Source organism: Verticillium dahliae, genomic scaffold (assembly GCF_000150675.1).
Source record: "Verticillium dahliae VdLs.17 supercont1.16 genomic scaffold, whole genome shotgun sequence".
Classification (NCBI taxonomy): Eukaryota; Fungi; Ascomycota; class Sordariomycetes; order Glomerellales; family Plectosphaerellaceae; genus Verticillium; species Verticillium dahliae.
This window is the reverse complement of record NW_009276935.1, coordinates 691815-713680: the sequence shown is the minus strand read 5'-3', so window position 1 is coordinate 713680 and position 21866 is coordinate 691815. Positions and strand designations below refer to the sequence as shown.

General features: G+C 55.4%; 8 protein-coding genes and 1 non-coding gene across 9 annotated transcripts in view; 5 read left to right on the top strand and 4 right to left on the bottom strand.

The window, feature by feature from the left end:
* The window catches only part of VDAG_07416 (uncharacterized protein), a gene marked incomplete at both ends in the record, with an annotated part of 3442 nt that extends 1777 nt beyond the window's left edge, over positions 1–1665 (top strand). Inside the window, one exon of the mRNA XM_009656321.1 lies at positions 433–1665. Within this exon, the coding sequence (XP_009654616.1) occupies positions 433–1665 (1233 nt within the window). The remainder of the gene's footprint in view (positions 1–432) is intronic.
* A 1615-nt stretch (positions 1666–3280) lies between these two features.
* VDAG_07415 (uncharacterized protein) lies at positions 3281–4046 on the top strand (the record flags this gene model as incomplete). Its single annotated transcript, XM_009656320.1, has 2 exons — positions 3281–3912; positions 4028–4046. The coding sequence occupies 2 exons, from the start codon at positions 3281–3283 to the stop codon at positions 4044–4046; spliced, it is 651 nt and encodes a 216-aa protein (XP_009654615.1).
* A 1131-nt stretch (positions 4047–5177) lies between these two features.
* VDAG_07414 (homogentisate 1,2-dioxygenase) lies at positions 5178–6654 on the bottom strand (the record flags this gene model as incomplete). The annotated part of the gene is made up of 2 exons (XM_009656319.1): positions 5178–6519; positions 6587–6654. 2 exons carry the CDS (start codon positions 6652–6654, stop codon positions 5178–5180), a joined length of 1410 nt encoding a protein of 469 aa, XP_009654614.1.
* Positions 6655–7787: 1133 nt separating this feature from the next.
* Positions 7788–8764, bottom strand: VDAG_07413 (uncharacterized protein). Its single transcript, XM_009656318.1, has 4 exons — positions 8456–8764; positions 8334–8385; positions 8045–8228; positions 7788–7992 (listed from the first exon to the last, which is right to left on the bottom strand). Exons 1-4 carry the CDS (start codon positions 8577–8579, stop codon positions 7843–7845), a joined length of 510 nt encoding a protein of 169 aa, XP_009654613.1. The 5' UTR covers positions 8580–8764; the 3' UTR covers positions 7788–7842.
* A 2606-nt stretch (positions 8765–11370) lies between these two features.
* VDAG_20209 lies at positions 11371–11467 on the top strand. The gene has a single exon. It is a non-coding gene; the product is annotated as a tRNA-Asp (tRNA).
* Positions 11468–11865: 398 nt separating this feature from the next.
* VDAG_07412 (endonuclease/exonuclease/phosphatase family protein) lies at positions 11866–12801 on the bottom strand (the record flags this gene model as incomplete). The annotated part of the gene is made up of 1 exon (XM_009656317.1): positions 11866–12801. The coding sequence occupies one exon, from the start codon at positions 12799–12801 to the stop codon at positions 11866–11868; it is 936 nt and encodes a 311-aa protein (XP_009654612.1).
* A 2136-nt stretch (positions 12802–14937) lies between these two features.
* On the top strand, positions 14938–16758 carry VDAG_07411 (ankyrin and HET domain-containing protein). Its single transcript, XM_009656316.1, has 2 exons — positions 14938–15496; positions 15550–16758. Exons 1-2 carry the CDS (start codon positions 14945–14947, stop codon positions 16690–16692), a joined length of 1695 nt encoding a protein of 564 aa, XP_009654611.1. The 5' UTR covers positions 14938–14944; the 3' UTR covers positions 16693–16758.
* Positions 16759–17223: 465 nt separating this feature from the next.
* On the top strand, positions 17224–19673 carry VDAG_07410 (fibronectin type 3 and ankyrin repeat domains protein; the record flags this gene model as incomplete). Its single annotated transcript, XM_009656315.1, has 5 exons — positions 17224–17451; positions 17507–17823; positions 17875–18520; positions 18577–18662; positions 18716–19673. The coding sequence occupies 5 exons, from the start codon at positions 17224–17226 to the stop codon at positions 19671–19673; spliced, it is 2235 nt and encodes a 744-aa protein (XP_009654610.1).
* Positions 19674–20357: 684 nt separating this feature from the next.
* Positions 20358–21732, bottom strand: VDAG_07409 (uncharacterized protein; the record flags this gene model as incomplete). The annotated part of the gene is made up of 3 exons (XM_009656314.1): positions 20358–21079; positions 21252–21281; positions 21381–21732. 3 exons carry the CDS (start codon positions 21730–21732, stop codon positions 20358–20360), a joined length of 1104 nt encoding a protein of 367 aa, XP_009654609.1.
* Between the last annotated feature and the right edge of the window lie 134 nt (positions 21733–21866).

The following is a 21866-nucleotide window of genomic DNA, read 5'->3' as shown; positions in this document are numbered from 1 at the left end:
CACCTGATCCTAGCAATTGTACTCCGTATGGAGGGTTATCTGCTCACAGGAGAGCATATCGCTCCTCGACTCGAACTCATGCCTCTTTGCTCCCTCGACGCGGCCCTCTTATTTGAAGCCTTACACATGTCAGCAGAGCTTCCTGACGATTTCATGTCGAGATTTGTGTTCCCTGATGATGTTGTCGGCTGGCTCGAGTGTCACACGACAAATATTGTAAGCTATACCAATGGCCTCGTTTCTTGCATTGCTTCACGGCTTGGAGGAGAATACATTCAATTCAACCATCGCTCAGTACCGGAGTTTTTGTCAACAAGACTTAAGAAAAGCTGCGAATACCACGGTCACGATATCACAGATGACAGTACACTCATGGCACTCAGCTGGATACTTCGTTCCTCGTTATACGATCATCAAAATCAATACTTCCAGACCAGGAAACGCCTGACCAAAATGTTTAAATTGCCGGGATGCAATCTCTGGACTGAAATTTTTATCCTGATGGGCCATGAACGAGAAACAGGAAGCAGCCCTTTTCGAACGAAGGCGTTCGAAAACATAGATTCCTGTTCAGCTGCCCTCGGCCACTTGTTCAAGCCAGAACGCGAATGGTTCGAGGCATTGGTGAACCAAAATGAATATGTCGTCGACAGAGGACAGGTTTCTCTCACTCGGTTTATTATGATATCATCGCCTTTTGGAATAGCCGTGGCTCTTGGCAAGGTGGGATATGTCAAATGGAGACTCGGTAAACAGTGTCCATCTTCGCAAATACCCATCTTCGAATTGAACGAAGCCTTGTTGATAAAAATATTGACCATCTTCAGCTGGGATTCCCTGGATATCGTACCACATTGGTTGGCGCGAGGTCAAAGTTCAAAAGAGGACAGATTGCGCGCAACAGCTGAGGTTCTGAAATGGGGTGCCTCTCCGTCACTGCGGTCACACATACGACTCGACTCCGGATTCTGGGACATCGCGAATGGCACCGTGCAGTATCTTTGGCATTTCCTAATCGTCAGAACGTTACATGACTGCCTTTTCGACGTCAGCACGGAAGAGGCCTGGGATACACTCGAACTATTCTTCAAGCACGGTATTGCTACGGCTGCTCTCGACTTGATCATCAACATTGAAGGCTCATCTTTTGGCGACTTGACTGGTGCCACATGGATACACCACAAAGCTTCACTGATCATCTCATGCATAGACAGCGAGGGCCTGGTGGTTTTGAAACGATTGAAATTGTCTCCATTCCGGCAGAAGACGGACATGAAGATTTCGAAAGAGATCCACCGCAAAAGCGAACAAGACTTGCAATTAAGACTTCCACGCCACGAAGACGGCACAGTTCGCACCGGGATTCAAGGCTGGAAGTTGCGCGACTTCATAGCTCACGCCCAACCCCACAATATGCATGCTCTCCTTGCCTACCTGGACAACGCCGAAGATGAGCGGTGGGAAGGAATCTATGCGGAGCGCGAAAAAGCATGCGTCAAGATAGAAACGTTGAAAGAAAGTGGCATGTCGATGATTGGGATGCTGAGGGAAAATATTGTCGGCTTCTTTGACGAAGACTTGTCCTGGCCGGGCATCACCTTCGTGCCAATGTTGTTGCTTTGGGTCGCGGTCTTTCTTCACGAGTTGGTCCAGGAAGGCTTCTAAGTTAGCTCCAAGATCTTGTACTGAACAGTACCATCTGGGTAGACTGGCTGCCGGTATTGTGGTCAGCACCCTGATTCAAACTCCATGATAGTAACCCCGTCTTCGTCTGCTTATCTGTGTTCTTCTCAGGAATGAACAACGACAAGATGACTCAAAAATGTATGATATGCAATGGTTTCATCTCGACAGCACATTGAAACGTAGCGTTTGGCACCAAGCTGATTTCAGAGGGATACCCATTGGCTGCCTCTAGTGTTTGACAGTCGCGCGGAGCGAGACGGAGGGAAACACATCACGACGGCGTGACACGATCTGATCGGAATGGGTTTTATGCGTTCGCCTCCAGGTCCCTGTCGACAACAATCACCTAATAGCAAAAGGGTCGAGGATCTGCATGTCGCGCGATAGTGGGTGGACGCCGCGCTTGGCATGGTCTATTCATAGCGCTCAAAAACCGCGGGACTTGTAGCTGCAGCTGGGTCATCCCACGTCGCGAGGCCAGCGACTGACTTGTCCCGGCAGAAAGGGGATTCCTGGTCGGATGCCCCATGACCAGTTGCACGATGAACCAAGACGACGCCGCCGCCCCTCTATTCGACATGTCACCGAAGGGACGTTGCCATGCTGAGAAGACTTTGCGATGCGAAAAGCTAGGCTGTGAGCTATATTTGCGCTCGACCGCTGGAGATGGAAGAGGATCGACGTTCCCGCGATGTTCGATGAGACTTGCTATAGACCTTTGAGTCAATCTGCTCCGGTCTGATGGGTGTGGTCCCGGTACCACGACATTCGGCTCGGTGATGGTGCCGCGCATACCTAGAATAGAGGCCTCATTGATCGTGTCTTTTCAGTTTGGCCTCTGACGGCCCAGCTGGTATTGTTGGCTGCTCTCGTCTGCAGCCCATGTCGCTCGCATCCGTCATAACTTGTATGCGTTTTCTTAGGTATCCTCGCTTTCGGGCCCGTTCCCGCGGGTTTCACCCCCATCCCGGTCGCCTCGTGGGGCTCGAAGAAAGGGGGCCTCCGGCGGCTCCACCGTGATTTCCGGACCGCTGAGGTGCCTAGCCTTTGCAGGTATCTTAACCCGAGGAAAGCGAAGATTTCGTTTACAAGCCTCAAGACCCGATCCGAGTCTATTCTGCCTTGTGAGGAGCCGGGTGCTGGGCGTCGCGTTCGCATGGAGATGCTTATGGTAAACGAGCCCGCAGTCGCCTTTCGCTCGTCCTTCGCACGAGCCAAGATTTATCTCCCTGCTCAGGGCACCCAAGGTATAGTGCGCGGCGCGAGCTGCTTGTAGCACAGAAAACTGAGGCAGACTCGGTCCATCAGATCCCTGACGATACGAAAGATCCGACGCATAGCTCGCGCTGAGCAGGTTTCCCCATCGCATTTCACTGACCTCGGGCGGCTGCCTGGAAGTCAACCTTGATCTGGGTAAGAGCCGCATCGTATGGACCTCGTCAGAAGACGCTCACATGTACATGTAGCAGGGGGTTTGGTGAAGCTATATGTGGTTTCTTTGATGTGTATCTATAAGAGTTCGCGAAACTCTCTTGGCTGCCGAGCTGCCCGATCGATGGACCCCCATGCCGTCGCTTGCTGATAGCCTTTGACAATGGTCTCCCTCGTCACGTCGTTCACCTCCCTGGGGCCATCGGCCCTAGCCTACTGCGTCGCTTCGTCAGCGATCCACGTCGTCGGCTCCGTGTTCTTTGACCTCGTCCACTGGCTGGCTTATCGCTCCGGCCGCCGCATCACCGTCACCGGCGCGCGCGGCGCCCTAGGCCACGCCCTGGCCGACGCGCTCGGCCGCGAAAAGGGCGCCTCCGTGCAGACGGCGCGGTTCGGCCTCGACCGGACCTACGACGACTACAGCCGCCTCGACCCGCTGCTGCGCGCGACGGACATTCTGGTCCTCGCGCACGGCGCCAAGGGCCCCGACGCGCAGCGCGCCAACTGCGACAGCGCCGTCGCCATCATCGAGGCCTTCCGGCGGGTGCGCGCGCAGGTGCCGTCCTCGTCCCTGCTGCGGCCCGAGGTGTGGTACGTCGGCAGCGAGGCCGAGCTGCACGGCGCGTGGACGGAGGACATGCGTGCGCACACGAGCTCGAAGCGCGCCTTTGCGCGGTTCGCGCGCGCGTACTGTGACGACGACGACTTTACGTATCGCCACGTCGTGCCGGCGGCGTTCTCGTCCGCCATGGGTCCGGCGCTCGTCGCCTTGTGGTGGATTCGGCGCGGCGCGCGGTACGTGCCGGTTCCGTATACGGGGCTGGCCTTTCTCAATTTCTTTTTCGATTTTGTTTCTGGGTCAAGCCGGCGGCGGTGGGGAAGCTTAAGTAGATGGTGCGAACTCAAGTAGATGGTGCGAGCTCAAGTAGATGGTGCTTGGTGAGCTGGTGTCATAAGCGGTTGGAGTTCTAGAGGGCATGAGAGGATGTGCGTTAGGATGTCAAGGGTGAGGTCAGAACTTGTTGTATTTATGTACCCGTCTTCGTAAATAACCTCATGCGGGTTCTGAGGGACACCATGATTGCAGAGCTCACGCAGGTGTGAGGGCCGCGATGAAGATCATGATAGTTTTAACGCTACTGAAAATCCCATAGGCGAAAAGGCGCCCTCTTCTGCCCCTTAAGATAGCTACACTCAAGTTGTTCGCTGGTTCATTGAATTCATGTGAGTCATGTGAGGGGTGGTGTCAGGCGCCCCTGCGGAGCCGCCGAGCAGGCGGTCGGCCGGGGGCTCAAGGCTACGAGAAACGTATATAAATAGGCTGCGGAGGGCCCTCCAAGCCGCGGAGGGCCAGGATCCAGATGTGTTCCAATCTTCCACCTATTGTCAGGCGATCCTGCGGAGTCGCCAACCAGGGGGTTGGCTGGGGGCTAAGGGTCACGAGAAACGTATATATATAGACTGCGGAGGGCCAGAATTCAGATGTGTTCCAACCCCCTACCTATATTCCATCACCTGCGGACTCCGTGGGGAAGACCTCTTTACTCTGTTCTAAGCAAGGCTCTGACAGGTGGGGACTGGAAAGTAATTCAGTTGATTCGTTCCTATAGCGTGCTTCTAGGTTTAGATTGTTCGTTAGTATGCACTCGAGCCAGGTGCTCGTGCCTGGGTGTCTTGGTATTGTCGTCTCTTTCTGGACTTGGGTTTGGCTTCTGCACTCTCCATCGGCTATAAGCGCCTCTCCTTCGCTATATGATCTTTGTTACCCGTTATATATAGCAGTCCGCACCTGGTGCTGGGGGATGTGAAGACCGCGAGATGAGGTGCAGATAAGACTCCATAACAAGGCCTAATACAGATCAACATGACTCCCAGCGCGACCATCATGTGCTCGAGGATGTCGCGATACAGTTGAACCAATTCTTGCATGTTAATGATCTGAACTGGTGCTCCATAATTTGCAAATTGAATGCAAGGCTCCTCCACGGCATTTTAAACCCATATGGTTCACTAGGTACGCTCATCCTCCAAGACAAATTCCAGACCCACAACAGCACAGCTCACCCCAAAAGATGCCCCTCAGCCTGCACCCCTTCGGGCCGCCTCCAATGCACAGGCACGCCCCCCCAGCTCTCCTCCGAATAGCCCTCCTGGACCCTCTTGCAGGTGCGCAGCCCCCACTCGGTGACGCCGACCATGGCGCAGCTCTCGAACATGAAGGCGCAGCTGCCGTCGCCGACCTTGGCGGGCCGCAGCTCGGCGGCGCGCGCGGCCTCGCCGCTCTCGGCATCGGGCCCGTGGCCGCTCATGGTGTTGTGCAGGCTCGCGCCGCCGGGGACGAAGCCGCCGCGTCCGCCGCGCTTGGCGTCGTAGCCGCCGGCGATGAGGCCCATGAACTCGCTCATCGTGTTGCGGTGGTAGTAGGGCGGGCGGAACGTGTCCTCGGCGACGAGCCAGCGCGGCGGGAAGATGACGAAATCGGCAATGGCCGTGCCGGGGACGCCCGAGGGGGCCGAGAGGACGGTGAAGATGGAGGGGTCCGGGTGGTCGTAGGAGATGGAGCCGATCGTGTTGAAGCGGCCGAGGTCGTACTTGATGGGGTAGTAGTTTCCGTGCCAGGCGACCACGTCAAAGGGTGTGTGCGGCTGCGTCGTCTGGAAAAAGTCATTGTTGAATTTGACCGTGATGGTATACGCGCCGGGGCCCTCGTGCGCCGTGGCGCCGTGGCGCTCGGAGAAGGCGGCGCGCGGGGCCTGGAAATCGCGTGCGTTGGCGAGGCCATTGGTGCCAATGGGACCGAGCTCGGGGAGGTGAAAGTGGCCCTGGTACAGCTCGAGGGCGTAGCCGCGGGCTGGGCCGTCGGGCAGGGAGACGTGGTACTTGATGCCGCGGGGAATCACGGCAATCTCCATGGGGCGGACGAGCAGGTAGCCGAGCTCGGTGCGAATATCGAGGGTTCCCTCCTGCGGCACAATGAGGAGATCGCCATCGGCCGAGTAGAAGGCCGTCTCGTCGGCCATGCTCTTCCCCGCCGCGTAGATGTACATGCCGATGCCCTGCTTCAATGTTGGTTCGCCAGCACCGGCGACGAGGCGCTGGCCCGAGACGAAATCGAGCTCCTTCGTGGTGTCATGCTCAAAGGGATCCCATCGCAGCTGGTTGGGGATGTAGTGGAGCTTCGACGTGTTGGTGCGCTCGTTGACGTCGCTGTCTGGTGACGGTTTCGCCGGACCAAAAGGAGGGTGTGCGCAGGACGGCAGGATGCGGTAGAGCCAAGCCTGGCGGTTCTCGTGGCGAGGTGTTGTGAAGGCAGTGCCAGAGAGTTTCTCGGCGTAGAGGCCGTGTGGTGCTTTTTGTGGTGCGTTCTGGCCGATGGGAAGAGAATCTGGAATGGCCTCAGACCTGGACGCCTCAGTCACATGCTCTCCCGAATGGTCTCGTGACATGGGAATGGGGACCGATTGCTTACTCGAGATGGGAGTCGAAGCCGACCTGGTATCGGTACTTCTCTGGAACGTTAAACTTGGTGACAGGCATGCTGGGCAGCTGTGTGTTTGTCGTGGTGTGGATGTGTGATGGCTCTTTCACTTGATGCCAGCAGCAGCGAAGAAACGGCCACGAAAGAGGGGAAGCTCCATGGCTCTCAAATACTCTGTAGTCGTGGGATGACAGAGAAGCTGTCGACAGGTTAAGCCGACGTCTGCGTTCCGCACTCGAACGGCGAAGGGAAAGCGCGGCCTACCGTGGCTAGCCGAGCGCACCTGCTTGGGCCTTCCAATTCCGAGACGCGGCGGGGCGGACGCTCCACTAACAGAGGCCCCTACAAACCTGTAGCTCTTCTGTTAGGGTTCTTCTGTCTTCTGTTAGGGCTCTTCTGTCTTCTGTTAGGGCTCTTCTGTCTTCTGTTAGGGCTCTTCTGTCTTCTGTTAGGGGCTCTGTTCGGCGTGCTACCCCGCCATGACAAACCCAAGCAACCGTCCTCTGATGTGACGTGAGCCTGATGGTAGCCTCGCCTTGACACGCTGCGTTGCCTCTGGTGTTTGGGGATGCACGGATTGCCACAATGCATCCAACAAGCTGTCATAGATACATCCCATACTCATCCGTCCACACATGTGCAGACACACGTCAGAGGGGTGCCTCCTTATCGATAACTCGTAATCCTCGCGTCTGTGTCTGCCGTGCATCGTGACCCTTGTCGCCGAGTGGGTCAGGACATGGCTCCTCGCGCCCAAATCCGCGCTTGAGAGCTCCTCCATGTCCACTTTCTCAACGACATGCCTACACATTCAGCGACATGTCGTGATGCATCGGCGCCGTTGCATTGACAAGACGACATTTCAGAGCCATCACATGCAGTCGCGCAAAGCATGACGAGCCAATACTCTCTTCGTGGACACAGTCCGCTATGACAGAGCCCATCTCGTCTTTCCCAATACCTTCGATACCGTACACACGACACCTATGCGAACAAGAAGCCCCTGCCGTCATCCGAGAGCGGTAGTGGTGCTCCGCCGCCATGATGGGCACCCAATTGCCGTCCAACCCAAACACCCAGCGCCATCGCCATCACCATCGCCATTGTCACTCGCCAAGATGTGAAACCAGGAGCCACGCCAACGGAGCGGAGAAAAGGCCATGCAGGACCAAGAGTGGTTCAGAGACGCGCCAAAAGGAGGCCATGACCATGGCGCGACGGAGAGCAGAATCGAGACAACAGCCTCGTTACTCCTCCTCCTTCTTGCTCTTCTTCTTCTTGCCGCCGCCCGCTGGCAGGCCGGCGTCCTTTTGCAGGTGCACGACGAGGCGGGTCCACGACTCCTCCTTGTCCCACTCGAAGCCCTTGAGGTACGGGTTGTCAAGCTCGTCATCCGACTGGAGCCAGTCAGTGATTATTCAATTCAGTGCTCAAACGGTCAGTGCTCACCTTCTTCTTGTACGCCTTGTGAATGGCGTCCATGGCGTCCTTGATGGTCACGCCCTTGAGGTTCCTTGCCGTCACCTCCATACCTAGTGGGAAGTGGAGGTCGATCCGCTTGACTGGTGGCTTTGTGAGGTGCAGCTTGAGGATGTCCTTGTCCTCGACAGTGCCGGAGCTCGTGTTGATCTTCCTGTACGTGCGGGGTAACACCATCAGCCAACCACTCGCCTCAAAGCACACGCGCCAGCATGCCGCACGATCAATTGACGGCGGTATCACACATGTCATTTCTTACCATCCTGTTTTTTGCGTCTCTGGTGCAAGCTCAATCTCAGTCTTCTCTTCCTCTGCGTCACGTTAGCAGCCATCCGGGGCATCCGGGAGAAGGTTGGCGGCTCAGGTGGACCCGCGACGTACCGAGGTCAAGAATGTTGTACACGCCGGGAACGTGGGAACTCGCTCTACGCTTTGCCTTTTCCTTGGGGGGCGAGCCAGAGAGGCCCTCGACGGCGGAGTCGACCTTGGAGAGTGGTTCAGTCATGGTGATGATGTGGGTTTTGCGTTGCTGGATGGGCTGCTTGGAGAGCGAGAGGGGCAATGCAAGCTAGCGATGCGGGAAGCGTCTTCTGTTCTGTGAGCTGCCGTCAGCTCAATGGCTCGTGTGATGCTCGAGGCTGCTGTAGTGAGCTTCAAGGGATCGCGATTGAGGTGTACCTTTTTGGTCTGATGAAGCGGCAGTGGGAGTGGCAGCTGTAGGTGGTTGTGAGGAGGGGTGAGTTCGAAAGGAAGACGAAGAGGGGAAGAGAGCTGGTTTTGATGGTGAGGGGAGGGGAAGCTGATGGAACGAGGTAGGTACGTAACTGGGGGGGCTGATCAACGGAATGGGGGACTGACGGGATGCATGGGGATCGGTCGTGTCAGGTCACAAGACGCAATGCATTGCTCCAAGTCAGTGCTGCTGCTTCCCTCGCCCCATCTTTCGGGCCAGGCACACCCATTCTATCTTGATCCAGGCACAAGGTCCTGGCCTCGGGGGGAAGCCAGGGACGAAGTTGAGAGATCACATCATACCATTCGCTCCCTGTGCCAATGCATGGCCGTGACGAGGGGGTGGGAGATAATAGCCATCATCCACGGCGACCGTGACATTGACGCAACCCAGAGAGCCCGTGAAGCTGAAGGTGCGAGGGAGGCCAGAGAGGGGTAGCTCCTGCGTAGCCGTGGCTGATGCTTGCTTTGTTGCGCTGATCCGTTTCCGAACCTGAGCTGCTCCTGCCCTTTCCCCTCTCTCCTCTAGCTGATCTCGCCGGTCCGTCTCGGGAGAGGTCACCGGACAACCGATGAAGTCACGACCGCGCATCAGCCCAGTGAGACGGTACCTGACGTCGTTAGCCCACCCCGAGCCTGTACCGCACCTCTCCACCCCCAGAGCAGGGGGGGAAGGGCCAGAGCTACATGTACCACTGCCGGGGCCCTGCAAACGCCCCACCCCGTCATGCCACTGCCAGCGTCTGGCGAGTATGAGCTGACTTGCTGCCTTGCTGCCTCTTGTGCCTCTCCTTGCCTCTGGCCGTGCAATCACAGCAGCGACCCAATTACGCTTTCGTCACACCGAGCGGGGTAGACTGTACCCAGGCCAATCATGCCACCCCCTGACGTGCTTGCCAGACGATCGCGTGACGTTGGGGTCCAAGATGGAAATGCGTGCGGGAACCTACGCAGGGACATCACGTGGGGCCACTTCCACCGGATCCGCATCCGGGCGGGGTCCTCTTATCTCTTATCAAGCAGCCGACGCCTCGACTCTGGGGTAAATCTGGGGAAAGCGGGACCTTGGCTCCTCTTGTGCTGCAGTCCCTCTGCCTGGAGAGGGGTAGACTTGCATGCTTGGTCTTTCTGTTTGCTATCGGAACATGCTTGATGTATGCCTGCATTCAATCTCCTTGTCGAAACCTCTCTGAAGTGTCCTTGCACCAGTGTTTTAGGTTCGTATCCAGCCATGTGCAATATCAGGGGCATCTTCCGTGTGGTGCTATATACAGTGGTGATCATTCGGACTATAATCTTCATCTCTATTCGTCGAAAACACTTTATATTGTTCGTACTTATAGCCTTGACTAAACTTGAGTTCATTCTCGAGATAATTGCGGCTTCGCTCATGAACAGGGGCGCCAACTGTGAAGGCGGTCAGCTGCTCAGAGACCACAAGTCAAAGGCTGGCTCTGGTTTTCTTCAGATATTTTCCCTACCTCTGCAACACAATTGCTTCTCAGTTGCCTTGTGAGGTTATTTAGAGAAGAAACTCAAAAAAGCTGAAGACTAGCAACCCACTGATAGTCGGCGCCTCACTAAGTCACGTAAGTACATCATTAAGAGTCAACCTGCGACTTCATTCGACACCTACTGGAGAGACTGGTCTTTCCGCGAAAAATAAAGTTTGAGTAATTACCAGGTTCTTGAATAGAGCCGAACGCTAGATCCTATTGGCATGATGGAAGCTCAGTATTGGCTGGCCTTGACTGGCGACAACATGAGACCTGCCCCAATCACTCAAGGATAACCGAAAAAATCTCAGTCTGTGTTCTGCATTGAGGTCTTAGCGGGTTTCCAAACGCCAAATTCATTTAGTGAGTACCCAGGGAACCCTCATACGTTTCAACGAATCCATTGTTTACCGCATGATATTACACTACGAGACACAATAGCAGCTTTGAGGCGCTCAAATGACCACAGAAAATGCTTCAGATGCTTGTTGCAAGATGACGTCCCCTTTATATGGATGCGTAATGACCGTTTATCTACTTGGAGCTGATGGGCAACTTCAGTAATGATAGACCAGTGCATATCCGAGGCTCCTGAAAAATCCATTAAATATGACCATCGCCCTCGACATTCACTCCCAGAGAGCCAAGAAGTGCGTGCACCAACTCCAGTAAATTGAAAAATCACGGAAACAGATGCCCAGCAAGCATTTTGGTTATCCATGCACTCAGTTCCCACTGTGGCCCTGAATCGACATGCTGCGACAATCCACCAGACCTCAATTTGTGATATTATCCCGTCATTCAGGTCAACTTTGCAAGTGGCATTTTTTTTGCATTTGAGATGAGTCGTGGCAAAGGCCACATTGTACTCCACCTGTCCAGTTACCATCATATCAGCCAATTGAGAAGAGTGCCAATCAATAGAACAGCAACCAAAGGAAAACACTCGGTTGCTTTCGGATTTGCAACCCTTATTCTGCTGGGACTGGCAAGCTCGGAAGCCCCATTCGGAACAGGGCAGATCCCAGCCCTCAGAGGCCGCTCCACTAAGCGTCGAAATATCTCTCATTCCGATTAGTCTAGTGGTTAGGATATCGGCTTGTCATCCAAGGACCTCGAGTTCTGACATCCGCCGGGGACCGGGGTTCAATTCCCCGATCGGAAGTAGACTTTTGTTTTTGTTGTTTGGCGCGAGCCTGCGGGTAAAATCCACATGGCACGACAAAAGGAATCATCCGCCACTTATGGCGCTGAACCACATAGACTCACTCGCATTGGCTCTGAGCAGTACAGTAAACTGGATTCAAAGCAATGCATGGGTACTATTCTATTGGAGCCTGATGCTGCTGGCTTTGCGCCTGACCACATGCTTGTTCGCGAAAAACAGTGCGACGAAGCCGGATATCCGGACTGAAAGACCATTTGCTATTGGGAAAGGGGCGTAGTTGTTGAGTAGTGTGGCTATAATTCCCGCCCTTCATGAAGCTTGAACTTTATGTTTAGCACACCACTTCCAAGAGTCGGGGGCAGGCAAACCATCCGCCATTTATTGCTTACCCTCCATCAAAGCAGCGTGATATCTCCCACGACAGCCCTGTGGTCGCTGAAGAGCATCCCGCTGGCCTCATTGCTCAGGATCTCGTATCGCTGTACAGAGTACCTTCTGTCCGCCACCGGGCCAAGCCAGATAAAGTCAATGCGGCTCGTGGGCGCGCCCGCAGTAAACGTCGTGTAGGTATTTCCGTACGGTCCAATCCTCTGCGCCGGTGTCGCCAAGTTGTAGAGATCTTGCGCGTACCCGCTGTTGAGGAGCGTCTGATAAGCGTCGCCGCCAGGCTGGGAGTTGAAGTCGCCCGTGATCGAGACGCCAATGGGGCCCCAAGCGAGCTGCGCGGCCTGGGCCCTGGCGAGGACGACGCGGATGCCCTCGCTGCGGGCCTGGGCGCTCACGTTGTCGAGGTGCGTGTTGGCGTGGATGAAGCGCTTGCCGGTGGTGACAGACTCGAAGACGGCGAGAGTCACGACACGTCTGGAGCCGGCGCCCCATCCGAACGACACGACGTCCGGGGTCGGGGAAAGCCACTTTGTCTCCGAGAAGAGCACGCGGAGAGCAGCGGGCCGGTACAGGATGGGCGAAAACTCGCCGCTGGTGCCGCCGTCGTCGCGCCCGACGCCAATGTGCGACCAGCCGGATCCGAGCCCGTTCTTGATGTCGTTCAGCTGATTGTTGAGGACCTCCTGCAGACCGATGACAGTGACTGCGCCGGAGGGGGCGCCGGCCGCGATCTGGGACAGCTGGTTGATGACGTGTGGCTGGCGGCAGCGAGACGCAGAGGCCCAGCAGAAGGCATCCCACCAGGGCTTTTCGCCCGACTCACGAGAGCCTGCGTCGTAGCGGATGTTGCAAGTGACGGCGCGAACGGCCTGTGTGCCCTGGGCGGAAATGGCCACGGCGTTGAGGAGCAGCGTTAGAGGCGCGACAACGACTGAGAACTTCATCTTGGGCAAAGGAACGACTGCTTCAGGGAGTGTGGACACGACGAAGAGACTTGACGGTGATGGTTAAAGGCGCCGAAGCAGGAAGGGGCGGCCGATCTCCGCTTCTCATGTGATATCAAAGGCACTTATAGAGCAGCCATTGTCGACACGTGCATCAGTTGAGTGCTTGCCACCAATTGCGTGCCTTCACTGTCAAAGGCAAGGTACACGGCGTTGAAGCCTCGATGCGGAAAGGACAAGCCAGGGGTTGGCTGCGGGGTTCATGCAATTCACTCAAACATTCACCTGAACTGCAATAGTAGAAAGACAGGGTACCTGAAGATCTTTTTGGTTGACTCGGTGGCCCTCTAAATTCGGAAGAGCCGAGAGCGTGGTGCTGACTTTATTTGATTGCCTGGTTGGCCCATGTTTGATTGACCGCGAGAAGGCCTGGGCCTCAGTTCATGGTTCAAGCTTCGTCCTGATTCACAACCCATTCCCATGTTCCATGCGCTTGCTAGCGTTCTGACCGGCCTCTGGAACCGTTCTTCAACTTTGACACGAGGCCTTGACTTAGGGCCTGATGCAGCAGCACTTCTTCCTGAGGCCACCGCAGCCATCGCCGGTCATGTGCGAGAAGCCTCGTGTGTCGCAGTAGTCCTGGCATTTTCCCGACCAAAAGGCCGAGCACGAGCTTGGGTGGAAGCAGTTGTCCTGGCGAGCCTCGATGGGTGCGTCGGCGGCGAGTTGAGGAGCGGCCAGGACGGCGGTAAGGGTAGTGAGGATGACGGCAAACGATGTCTTCATGTTGACGGTTGGGTGGAAGATGATAAGATAAGTAGGTTTCAGTCTAGTTGATGGTTTTTGAGTGTGAATGATGTTGTGACTGGGAGCAGTATGTCGTGATCAAGCCAGAGGCCAACGGCTTTTATACTTTTGAGCTGCTCGCACATCTCACCTGATCTCAGCTGATGATGCTGCAATCGTGTCATGGATTCCTTCAGTTGTCGTTACACGAAGACGGTCTCGCGGCATCACAGCACCGAGGCTTACACCTTGAACAACCCGTTCTTTGCAACAACGTAGCACCCGTGAGTGGTGATCATCTACCCCCATAGCCAATAATGAGAACGAGAACAACTACTTGCCTTTTCTGATCTCGTAACTGTCGCCTAGGATACGAACGCTTTGGTCAAGATCATCAAGCTCGAGACGATCAGCTGAGATGATCAACGTTCTGTCTGACCTACTTGCCGCTCCAGGACCCCTCTTTCATGCAAATGGACCCATGGGAATCCACGCTCAGGATGAGACTCTGACTGCTGAGACACAGTGTTGAGAGCGCGTAGGATCTACAAGAATAAACTCAAGCTTCTCCAGCTCCTTCCTTTGAAAGACAAGTTAGGATCTTCAGCGTCACAGTCCCGGCCGTAATTGGCTGGCTGCGCTGCCCACTGCACTACACTCCCGTGCGGGGCGGAGCGGGCGGCTGCCGTTTATGGCCGGAGGATCGGCGCGGCGCCGTCCAGAGGTAGGCAGGTTTGAGTTCAGCTCGCGCAATGTTCCTCCGTGCTTACTGGCATCAGTTCTGACGACCAAGTGGACGGATAAAAATGGGTGCGGCGCCTGTATGCTCTCCGTCTCGTATCCTGTGTAATGATCCCAAGTCTGCAAGACTTGTTGCAAGCTAATTGGGTCCTGGCAGCGGCTGCTGAATTGAGCAGGGGAAAGACGTGGTAAATGAAAGAATATAGTATTGCGCAAGACGGTTCATAAGACATCTGATAGGTTGGCTTCCCTGGTTTGCGATGTGCAAACGAGTATGTACACATTCAAATGCACTGAGCTCCAGGGAACATGCTGATTTCCCAGTTCTTGGGGGTACATCATCAGCGCGTGTGATGAGCTAATTTTGGCCTTTAATGTAATCCGTCTGCTTGGTGAAAAGAACTCAAATGATGAATTAGAAGTCGGTCTCATGTAAGAACGGACTCGGAATATTACGCCGAGGAAGCTGAGCGATGGATCGAGTTCACCAGCGCAACGTGCGGCACAGCCATTGGCTAGAAATGCGCTACATTCGAACACGATTTCTTCCCCCCTCATTTGACGGGCATGGAACGCTTTCTCTTCCCAGCGCGCTGCAGTATTTGCTCCGACAACCATGACGAGTTACATCCCGCTCAACCAACCGCGTCAAATCAGGATCATTCACTTGGCGCCAGGGTCCCGCGAAGATCTGCTGTGCGGCACCATCGAAACCGTGCTTTTAGGCGAGGCTTCCTACGAAGCGTTGTCCTACGAATGGGGCGCACCCGACCGTGTCTGTAACTTTGGCCTTAAGCATGGATCGATCCCGATAACCACTTCGCTGCACCAGGCGTTGCGTGACCTTCGACGAAAAGCAGGTGTGCGAACCATCTGGGCCGACGGCATTTGCATCAACCAGGATGATCTTGTTGAACGGACGAAACAGGTGACCCTCATGGGTGAAATCTACAAGAATGCAAGCCGCGTTCTCACCTACATAGGGCCAGACGCAGACGACAGTTCTTCCGCTATCGAGTTTGCAGCCAACCTCGTTGCCTTCGGCGTCTCACGAATACGACACTCCGACCCGCGTATCCATATTCCCGAGGAGCTACCCAACCTCGGCCTCCCTGCCATCACAAGCCCGCGGTGGCAAGCTCTCAGGAAGCTCTTGACCAGAACTTGGGTATGTCTCCCAGTTTCCAAAGTTCTGGCCTCCCAACCCCGCTGACCCCGCAGGTGACTCGATGCTGGTGCGGTCAAGAGTTCCTTCTTAACAGGAACCTGACAGTCATGTGTGGTACTACAGAGCTGCGTGACTGGGAGCTCTTCTCGAAAGTCGTGAGACTTGTTTTCGCCAGACGCCTCCCAGCACACATCCTGCCTGCATCTGGGCAAGATCCGCTGGCCATCGGAGAGTGTGTCTTTGCTCTTGGTGGCGTCCGCCGAGCCATCCTCGACAAGAGGGCCCAATTCCGTCTGTCAAACTTGCTGCCGCAATTCCATGCATTCCAGGCAACGGATCCCAAAGACAAAATTTTCTCCGTTCTGGGGCTTGCAGTCGACCGCGAGGCACTCGGCGTGACGGTGGATTATACCCAAGCGACCGAAGAACTATACACCAGGGTTGCTGGCAGTATTTTGTCGCTCTATCAAGATGTCAACTTCCTCTCGAACAACCTCGGTGTGAAGAGGCTCGATCTTCCCTCATGGGTCCCTGACTGGTCAAGCTGGGTCTTTGGCACAGAATACGTCAACCGAGACTGGTATTACAAGACAGCCGGCTCTACCAAGGCGCATATTCAAGTACATGGCAGAACGATCGAAGTATCTGGCTGTTTGATCGGCCGAATTAAAAACCTCTCTAGCCCCATTGGCCCACACTACTTCAAGACCGGTTCGAGCGCGGAAAGAAATCAGTGGCTTCAAGAGCAAATGGAATTTATCAAGCCGCTGGGTCCTTACCCTGGAGAACCGGACTTGACCGATGCACTCTGGAGGACACTTATTGGCGATCTCACGGCTGGAGAGCAACCGGCGACGGGAGGGTATCGAGCCTTCTTCGACGCTCACAGGAACAGCAACGAGACTTCATCTTCAACGAAAGAGAAAGACATGGCCAGGCAATTTATTGATGCTACTCGCCGCAAATCCCGCAATCGGGTCCTCGCAACTATTGAGAGGGGGTACTTAGGAGCTGTACCCGTGACAAGCCGAATAGGAGATCATATCTGCCTATTTCACGGAGGCCGACATCTCTTCGTTGTTCGTCAGGAGATGGAGACTTTCCATTTCGTTGGCCCGACCTATGTTCACGGGCTCATGCAAGGGGAGACTTTTGAGGCCAACTGGTATCAGCCTCGGGCGATCTCAATTGCATAGCGCTAGATGGCAATGGCGGCAGAAAGACTCAGTGTCGGCGTTCTCGATGGAAAATGATCATCTCGCAAAAGGTTCCTCGACATCTTCCACTTGTGTACCGCCCACCACCAAATACACAGCCCCAGTGTCCTGTATGCAGGTCACGTAGGCAGAGCATGATGTGATAGGCTCTGTGCCACCTGTCTGCAGAAGAAAGCCTTCAAGACAGCCTGCGACTCGAGTGAAGCAACCCCGCTCGCAGTCCATCTCTCTCCTCTCTTCCTCTTCAGCCCCAGCCTGCTTCAGACCACCGTCAGAACCTGCAGGCAGCTCTCGAGGCGGATTCGTCGCCTTCACGCTACTCACCTCACTTTTGCCACGCCACCCGCAGTTATCATTCTGCAAGCCCCGCGTGAGACTATATCTGCCGCTGCACTCGTCGCCTGACTGACACCCCGGGCGAAAACTGAGGCGAGCACGATATCGTTGTCACACACACCTGCTCGAAACAGACAGCCGCTTTCACGCACCCCCACAAGTCGCGTTCTCAAAATGGGCTGGGCGGCCTCTTTTTTCGGCCGCAGGCCCTCGGAACCCGACTACAAGAAATGGGGCCGTAATGTCAGCGTGTACGACGAGAAGCTCCTCATGGCCGATCCATTGTCGTTGACGGCGAGCATTATTACCGTCCTCGGGGTTGCGGGCGCTACGGCAGCAGCTGTGCAGAAGGTCCAGGAGTTCAGGAACGCGCCTCTCGACGTGATTGCGCTGGGAAATGAGGTGAGCACCTCGCTTCGCCCACAGTGGACGCCACCTAACAGTGCTTGCTTTGCAGATCACCGACGTTCGCCTGCTTTTCACCGTGATCGAGAACACGATTGAGATGAAGACATTCAAGACGACAAGCATCGAGACGAGTGTTGGTTTGCTGGCACTGCTTGAGCGAGCTCGTGACTTGCTTGAGCAGATCCAGGACATACACCAGCGGATCCATCCTCCTGGCCCGGTTGGCAAGCAAAATGGCGACAAGCCCAAGATCTCAAGGAGAATTTGGGTCAAGGAGAGGAAGAACGTTGTCATGCTCCTGAAGCATCTTCGCCAGACGAGACAGAACCTTCAGACAGCCATCTCGTCCATCACATGCCATCAAACGTACGTGCTTATGGATAATCTTGCCATGCCAGTGTAGCTGACCGACTATAGGAGCGCAATCCCCGAGGCACACATGACCATCCAGACGTCGCTGGATGACCTCAAAACAAGCTTTGCGGCACGCTTTGATGAGTTCAAAGCCGAATTAGTCAACCTCCAGAAGCCGCAGATTCAGAATCACGACGCCGACCCGTCGCTGGAGAAGACTCCTCATCTCAATAGACAGAGCAGCTTTTCCAGTTCCGCGTCGACACTGGTTGGCATAACTGGCTGTCAATCTGTGACCAAGTGTCAGACGACGTGCCCTTGCAACTGCCATGTTCGAACGGCAATTCGGTCGCCAACCTGGGTAAGAGGTGTTCTTGGCTCTCTGTTCCTAAGCTACGCCGGCTCTCCGATCTCCGGTAGGCCAGATTGTAATTACATGCCGTGTAAGCGGAGCAAGAGTGTGGGGACAGCATACACATACCACTTCCCCAGCTGGATGGTTGCCAAGGCTGTTTTCTTTGAGATGTCCAAGAACGACCTCTTGGGATACAGTGCCTCGTGGACCCTTCACATTCCCAAGGTTCTGAGCGATGGCGACCCCATCTGGAGGTTTATCAACTACGGGACTGTACCTCAAATCATCGACATTCTAGCCAAGAAGCAAGTTTCGGCATGCGATATGAATCGAGATGGAAAGTCTCTCCTACATGTAAGCTCACACCCCAAAGGCTTGTCCGCGTCCAACTGCTAAAGACCCATAATCAGTTTGCTGTGGAGTGGGAACGGCCTGACATTTGCAAATATCTACTCACCCAAGGTGTCAGCCGATTCTTCCAGGATGACACAGGGTTGTAAGCTAGAACCGCCACTCAAAAGATAACCCTCGATTTACTGACCGTCTCAGTACCGCCTCGATGATGGCATGCGAGAAGGTCCTCCCGCCGACTGCTTCCAAGGAGCGCATCGAAAAGCAGGATCAGCTCCGCCAGGTCTTCCAAGACGATGACCTTGCCGAGACGATGGACTTCCCGCCCCTGACACTGGCCATTCTTCGCCTTCCGGAAGCCGACTTTGCAACTCACCTCGATCTCAATTTTGCCTCAATCAACGTCCAGGACACACTCGGTCGCACACCCCTCATCTGGGCGACCGCGCTCCGAAAGCCTCTCATCGCCCAGCTCCTCGTAGACTACGGCGCCGACACAGCCCTTACAGACAAGCATTCGAAAACGGCGTTGCACTGGGCCATGATTTCGCAATCGAGAGACGTCGCAGAGGTCCTCATCAACGGCTCCGCCAATCTCGAAGCCAGGGACGTTTTCGGCCGAACGGCCTTGCACGAAGTAGCCAAGGTTGCGCAGAGCGCTGACATGATCAACCTCCTCCTGGACTCGGGTGCCGTTCTCGACGCTAAGGATGCCCGGTATGAGAGAACGCCGCTCTACCTCGCGACATACCATGGCCGCACAGAAAACATGACCGTGCTGCTGGATAGGGGAGCGGACATCGAGGTCTTAGGGCCCATAAGCGGGCATACGCCGCTACTTGCTGCTGTGGCTTACAACCGCTCGGCAAGTGTCGAGCTGCTGCTGAGTCGAGGCGCGGACGTGTCGGCCATCGACAACGGCGGGAGGAACATTCTGCATAACGTGGCGAGGTATGGCTCTGCTGCCATTATGCGGGCCATCACTGCTGCCATGTCATTGACTCCTCATGGCTGTATTGACGTTGAGCTGGTGGACCAGAAGGGGCTCGCTGCTGAGGAGTACTTCCTGCAGCACAGAAATGAGTACTATAACGGTGAGATTTCAGGAGAGGAGGAGAAATGCTGGGCTGAACTCATTCGAGTTGCGCGTGGTTAAGATTCTTCGACGAGGGTAATTTATTACTGAGAGGGACGAGAACGAATGTAATTGATAGCAATGCCAGCCTATTTGCAATGTGATCTGGAAAACCCAAGCAAGAAGGCATCTTAAATCAAGCTGTGCACAATAAGGATACGGTCTGAAACTCTTGGGAGATAGGCGAGAACTGGCTCGACGTATTTTGGAATGTCTGTCTACTGCCTTCTTGCTCAACGCATAAGACTAGAAGATGTTCTGCCGAGATCAACAGCCACACAACACGCTCGACCACGGAGCCTTGAGCCTTCGCCACTGCGGCCTCGTGCTCTCTCGACCGCCTGAACTGAGCTCCCCACGCCGTTTCCAACCACTCCTTGTCAACAACATCACAGTTCAGAAGATCTGAAAACTCAACATGTATGCATATCGTCGTATAGCCCCCGAGCGCTTTCCCTCAGGACACCGCCTGAAGACCTCCGTGTAGTTTACCATGAGCCGTGTACCCCAAGCCCCCAAGACCCAAATAATGCCATGCACGCCCTCATACTTTTAATGCAGAAACAAGACAACAAGCGTACTGATAACATACCCCGACGCCCCCCCGTGTTCCGTATCCATGCATGTATGTTTTCCACGAACAGAAAAGAAAAGAAAAAGCCCACCCACCTGATCTCACGAGCCCCTACACCGCGGATCGGATGTCTAGTCCGACAAGGGCTTCCGGCCACAGACTGTCCGAAAAGGCATGTAGGCATGATACCCCGTCGTCTTGATCGACTCCCTCACCCGCAGCAAGAAGACCTCGAGCCGCGGCCTCTCCCACGTCAGCGCCGCAAAGGGCCGGGCGCTCAGCCCACCCAAGCCGGCGAGCAAGCTCTCTCGCAGCAGGCCGCCGCAGAAGCGCAGACTCTCGTCCGCAGGCCATGACCCGACGGGACACTTGCGCGAGTGCTCCGTCACGGCGGTGAAGCCGAGGGCCCGCATCTCGTCGGCGACGGAGGTGATGCTGTAGAGGTCGACGCCGCGCGCCGACAGGCCGCTGGCGAGGTGGACGAACCACTCGCGGAGGGCATAGTCGTTGCCTTCGGGGCACGTGTTGTCGTCGCAGCGGAGGTTGCATTCGAACTCTTGGACTTCAAAATAGCCGCCGGGTTTAAGGTGGCTAGCGGTTGTTAGCGAAGCGCTCTTGGCCTGGACAAGACGAGACACGCACTCGAGAACCCTCTTCAGAAGCTCCGGTCGGTTGTGGACCGAGTGCAGCGTGTGCCGGAGGTGGATGTAGTCAAACGTGCGTCCGTCAAAGTCCCAGCCCTGCTCGTGTTCCATGTCATCGACGTAGAAGCGCACATTTGGTGGCACCTCACTTGACTGGATCGGTGACAGGTCAATCCCCTCAAAAGAGGAGCGGGGATATTTGTCGGCCACTGCATCATGCGAAGAAAGCAAGAATTATATTAGCAAAGATCAACGGTAGAGGGGAAGAGGGCACGTCGTGCGACGTTGGCGAAGTAGCGATTGGATTCAGGATATCAACTCCTGTGGGGTGTACCTGCAGGTGGGAGGGGGGAGATGGGAAGACGACAGGATAGTACTCACGTTCTTCGCACCAAATGCCGATGCCGGTTCCTGCTGCAATGTTAGCGATGCCGCAATGGTGGCGAGGCCAAAGTGCCGGGGTGTTGGTTGGGTGGCGAATAAGTCAAAGGGCGAGGGGATCCAACATACCGAGATCGAGCACCTCAGCCCCCCTTTCCAGCCATTGCTCGACGGGAGCGATGAAATGGCTTTCACCACACATCTCATAACTGAGCTGATGTGCCAACTGATCACGTTCCTGCTCCGTCTCATCGTTGGGAAATGCGTAGATTCCTGGCCGATACCCATGGTAGCGCAATCCGTTTTCGTAAGAATGTGCTCTGGCACTGTCGGTCAGGCTGGCGGTGTCGCCACGGTCGTCCATCATGGCGGGGTCGGCAACGGCAATTGACGGGGACGATTGTTTTTCTGGCGATGTGGACTCAGCCGGCGACGGCGGATCGACCCTGCGGCGCTTCACTGGAAACTCCGCATGGGACATGCTGGATCTGATGGGTATGGAATGAGAGGCGGAAGGTCGACTTCTCATCGTCGGCGATTGACTCTGTCGTGTGCTGGCGTTCGAGCTTGGTGGTGAATTCATTGTGAGATTGATCCGTTCACGACATACGGCTG

Bases quoted from the DNA above. Each gene is read 5' to 3' on its own strand.
- VDAG_07411 (XM_009656316.1), top strand. From the start codon at position 14,945: ATGACGAGTTACATCCCGCTCAACCAACCGCGTCAAATCAGGATCATT. The intron at 15,497-15,549 runs GTATGTCTCCCA...CTGACCCCGCAG, and splicing joins AGCTCTTGACCAGAACTTGG to GTGACTCGATGCTGGTGCGG.
- VDAG_07413 (XM_009656318.1), bottom strand. From the start codon at position 8,579: ATGACTGAACCACTCTCCAAGGTCGACTCCGCCGTCGAGGGCCTCTCT. The intron at 8,229-8,333 runs GTAAGAAATGAC...CCGCACGTACAG, and splicing joins GAGACGCAAAAAACAGGATG to GAAGATCAACACGAGCTCCG. The intron at 7,993-8,044 runs GTGAGCACTGAC...GACTGGCTCCAG, and splicing joins ACAAGGCGTACAAGAAGAAG to TCGGATGACGAGCTTGACAA.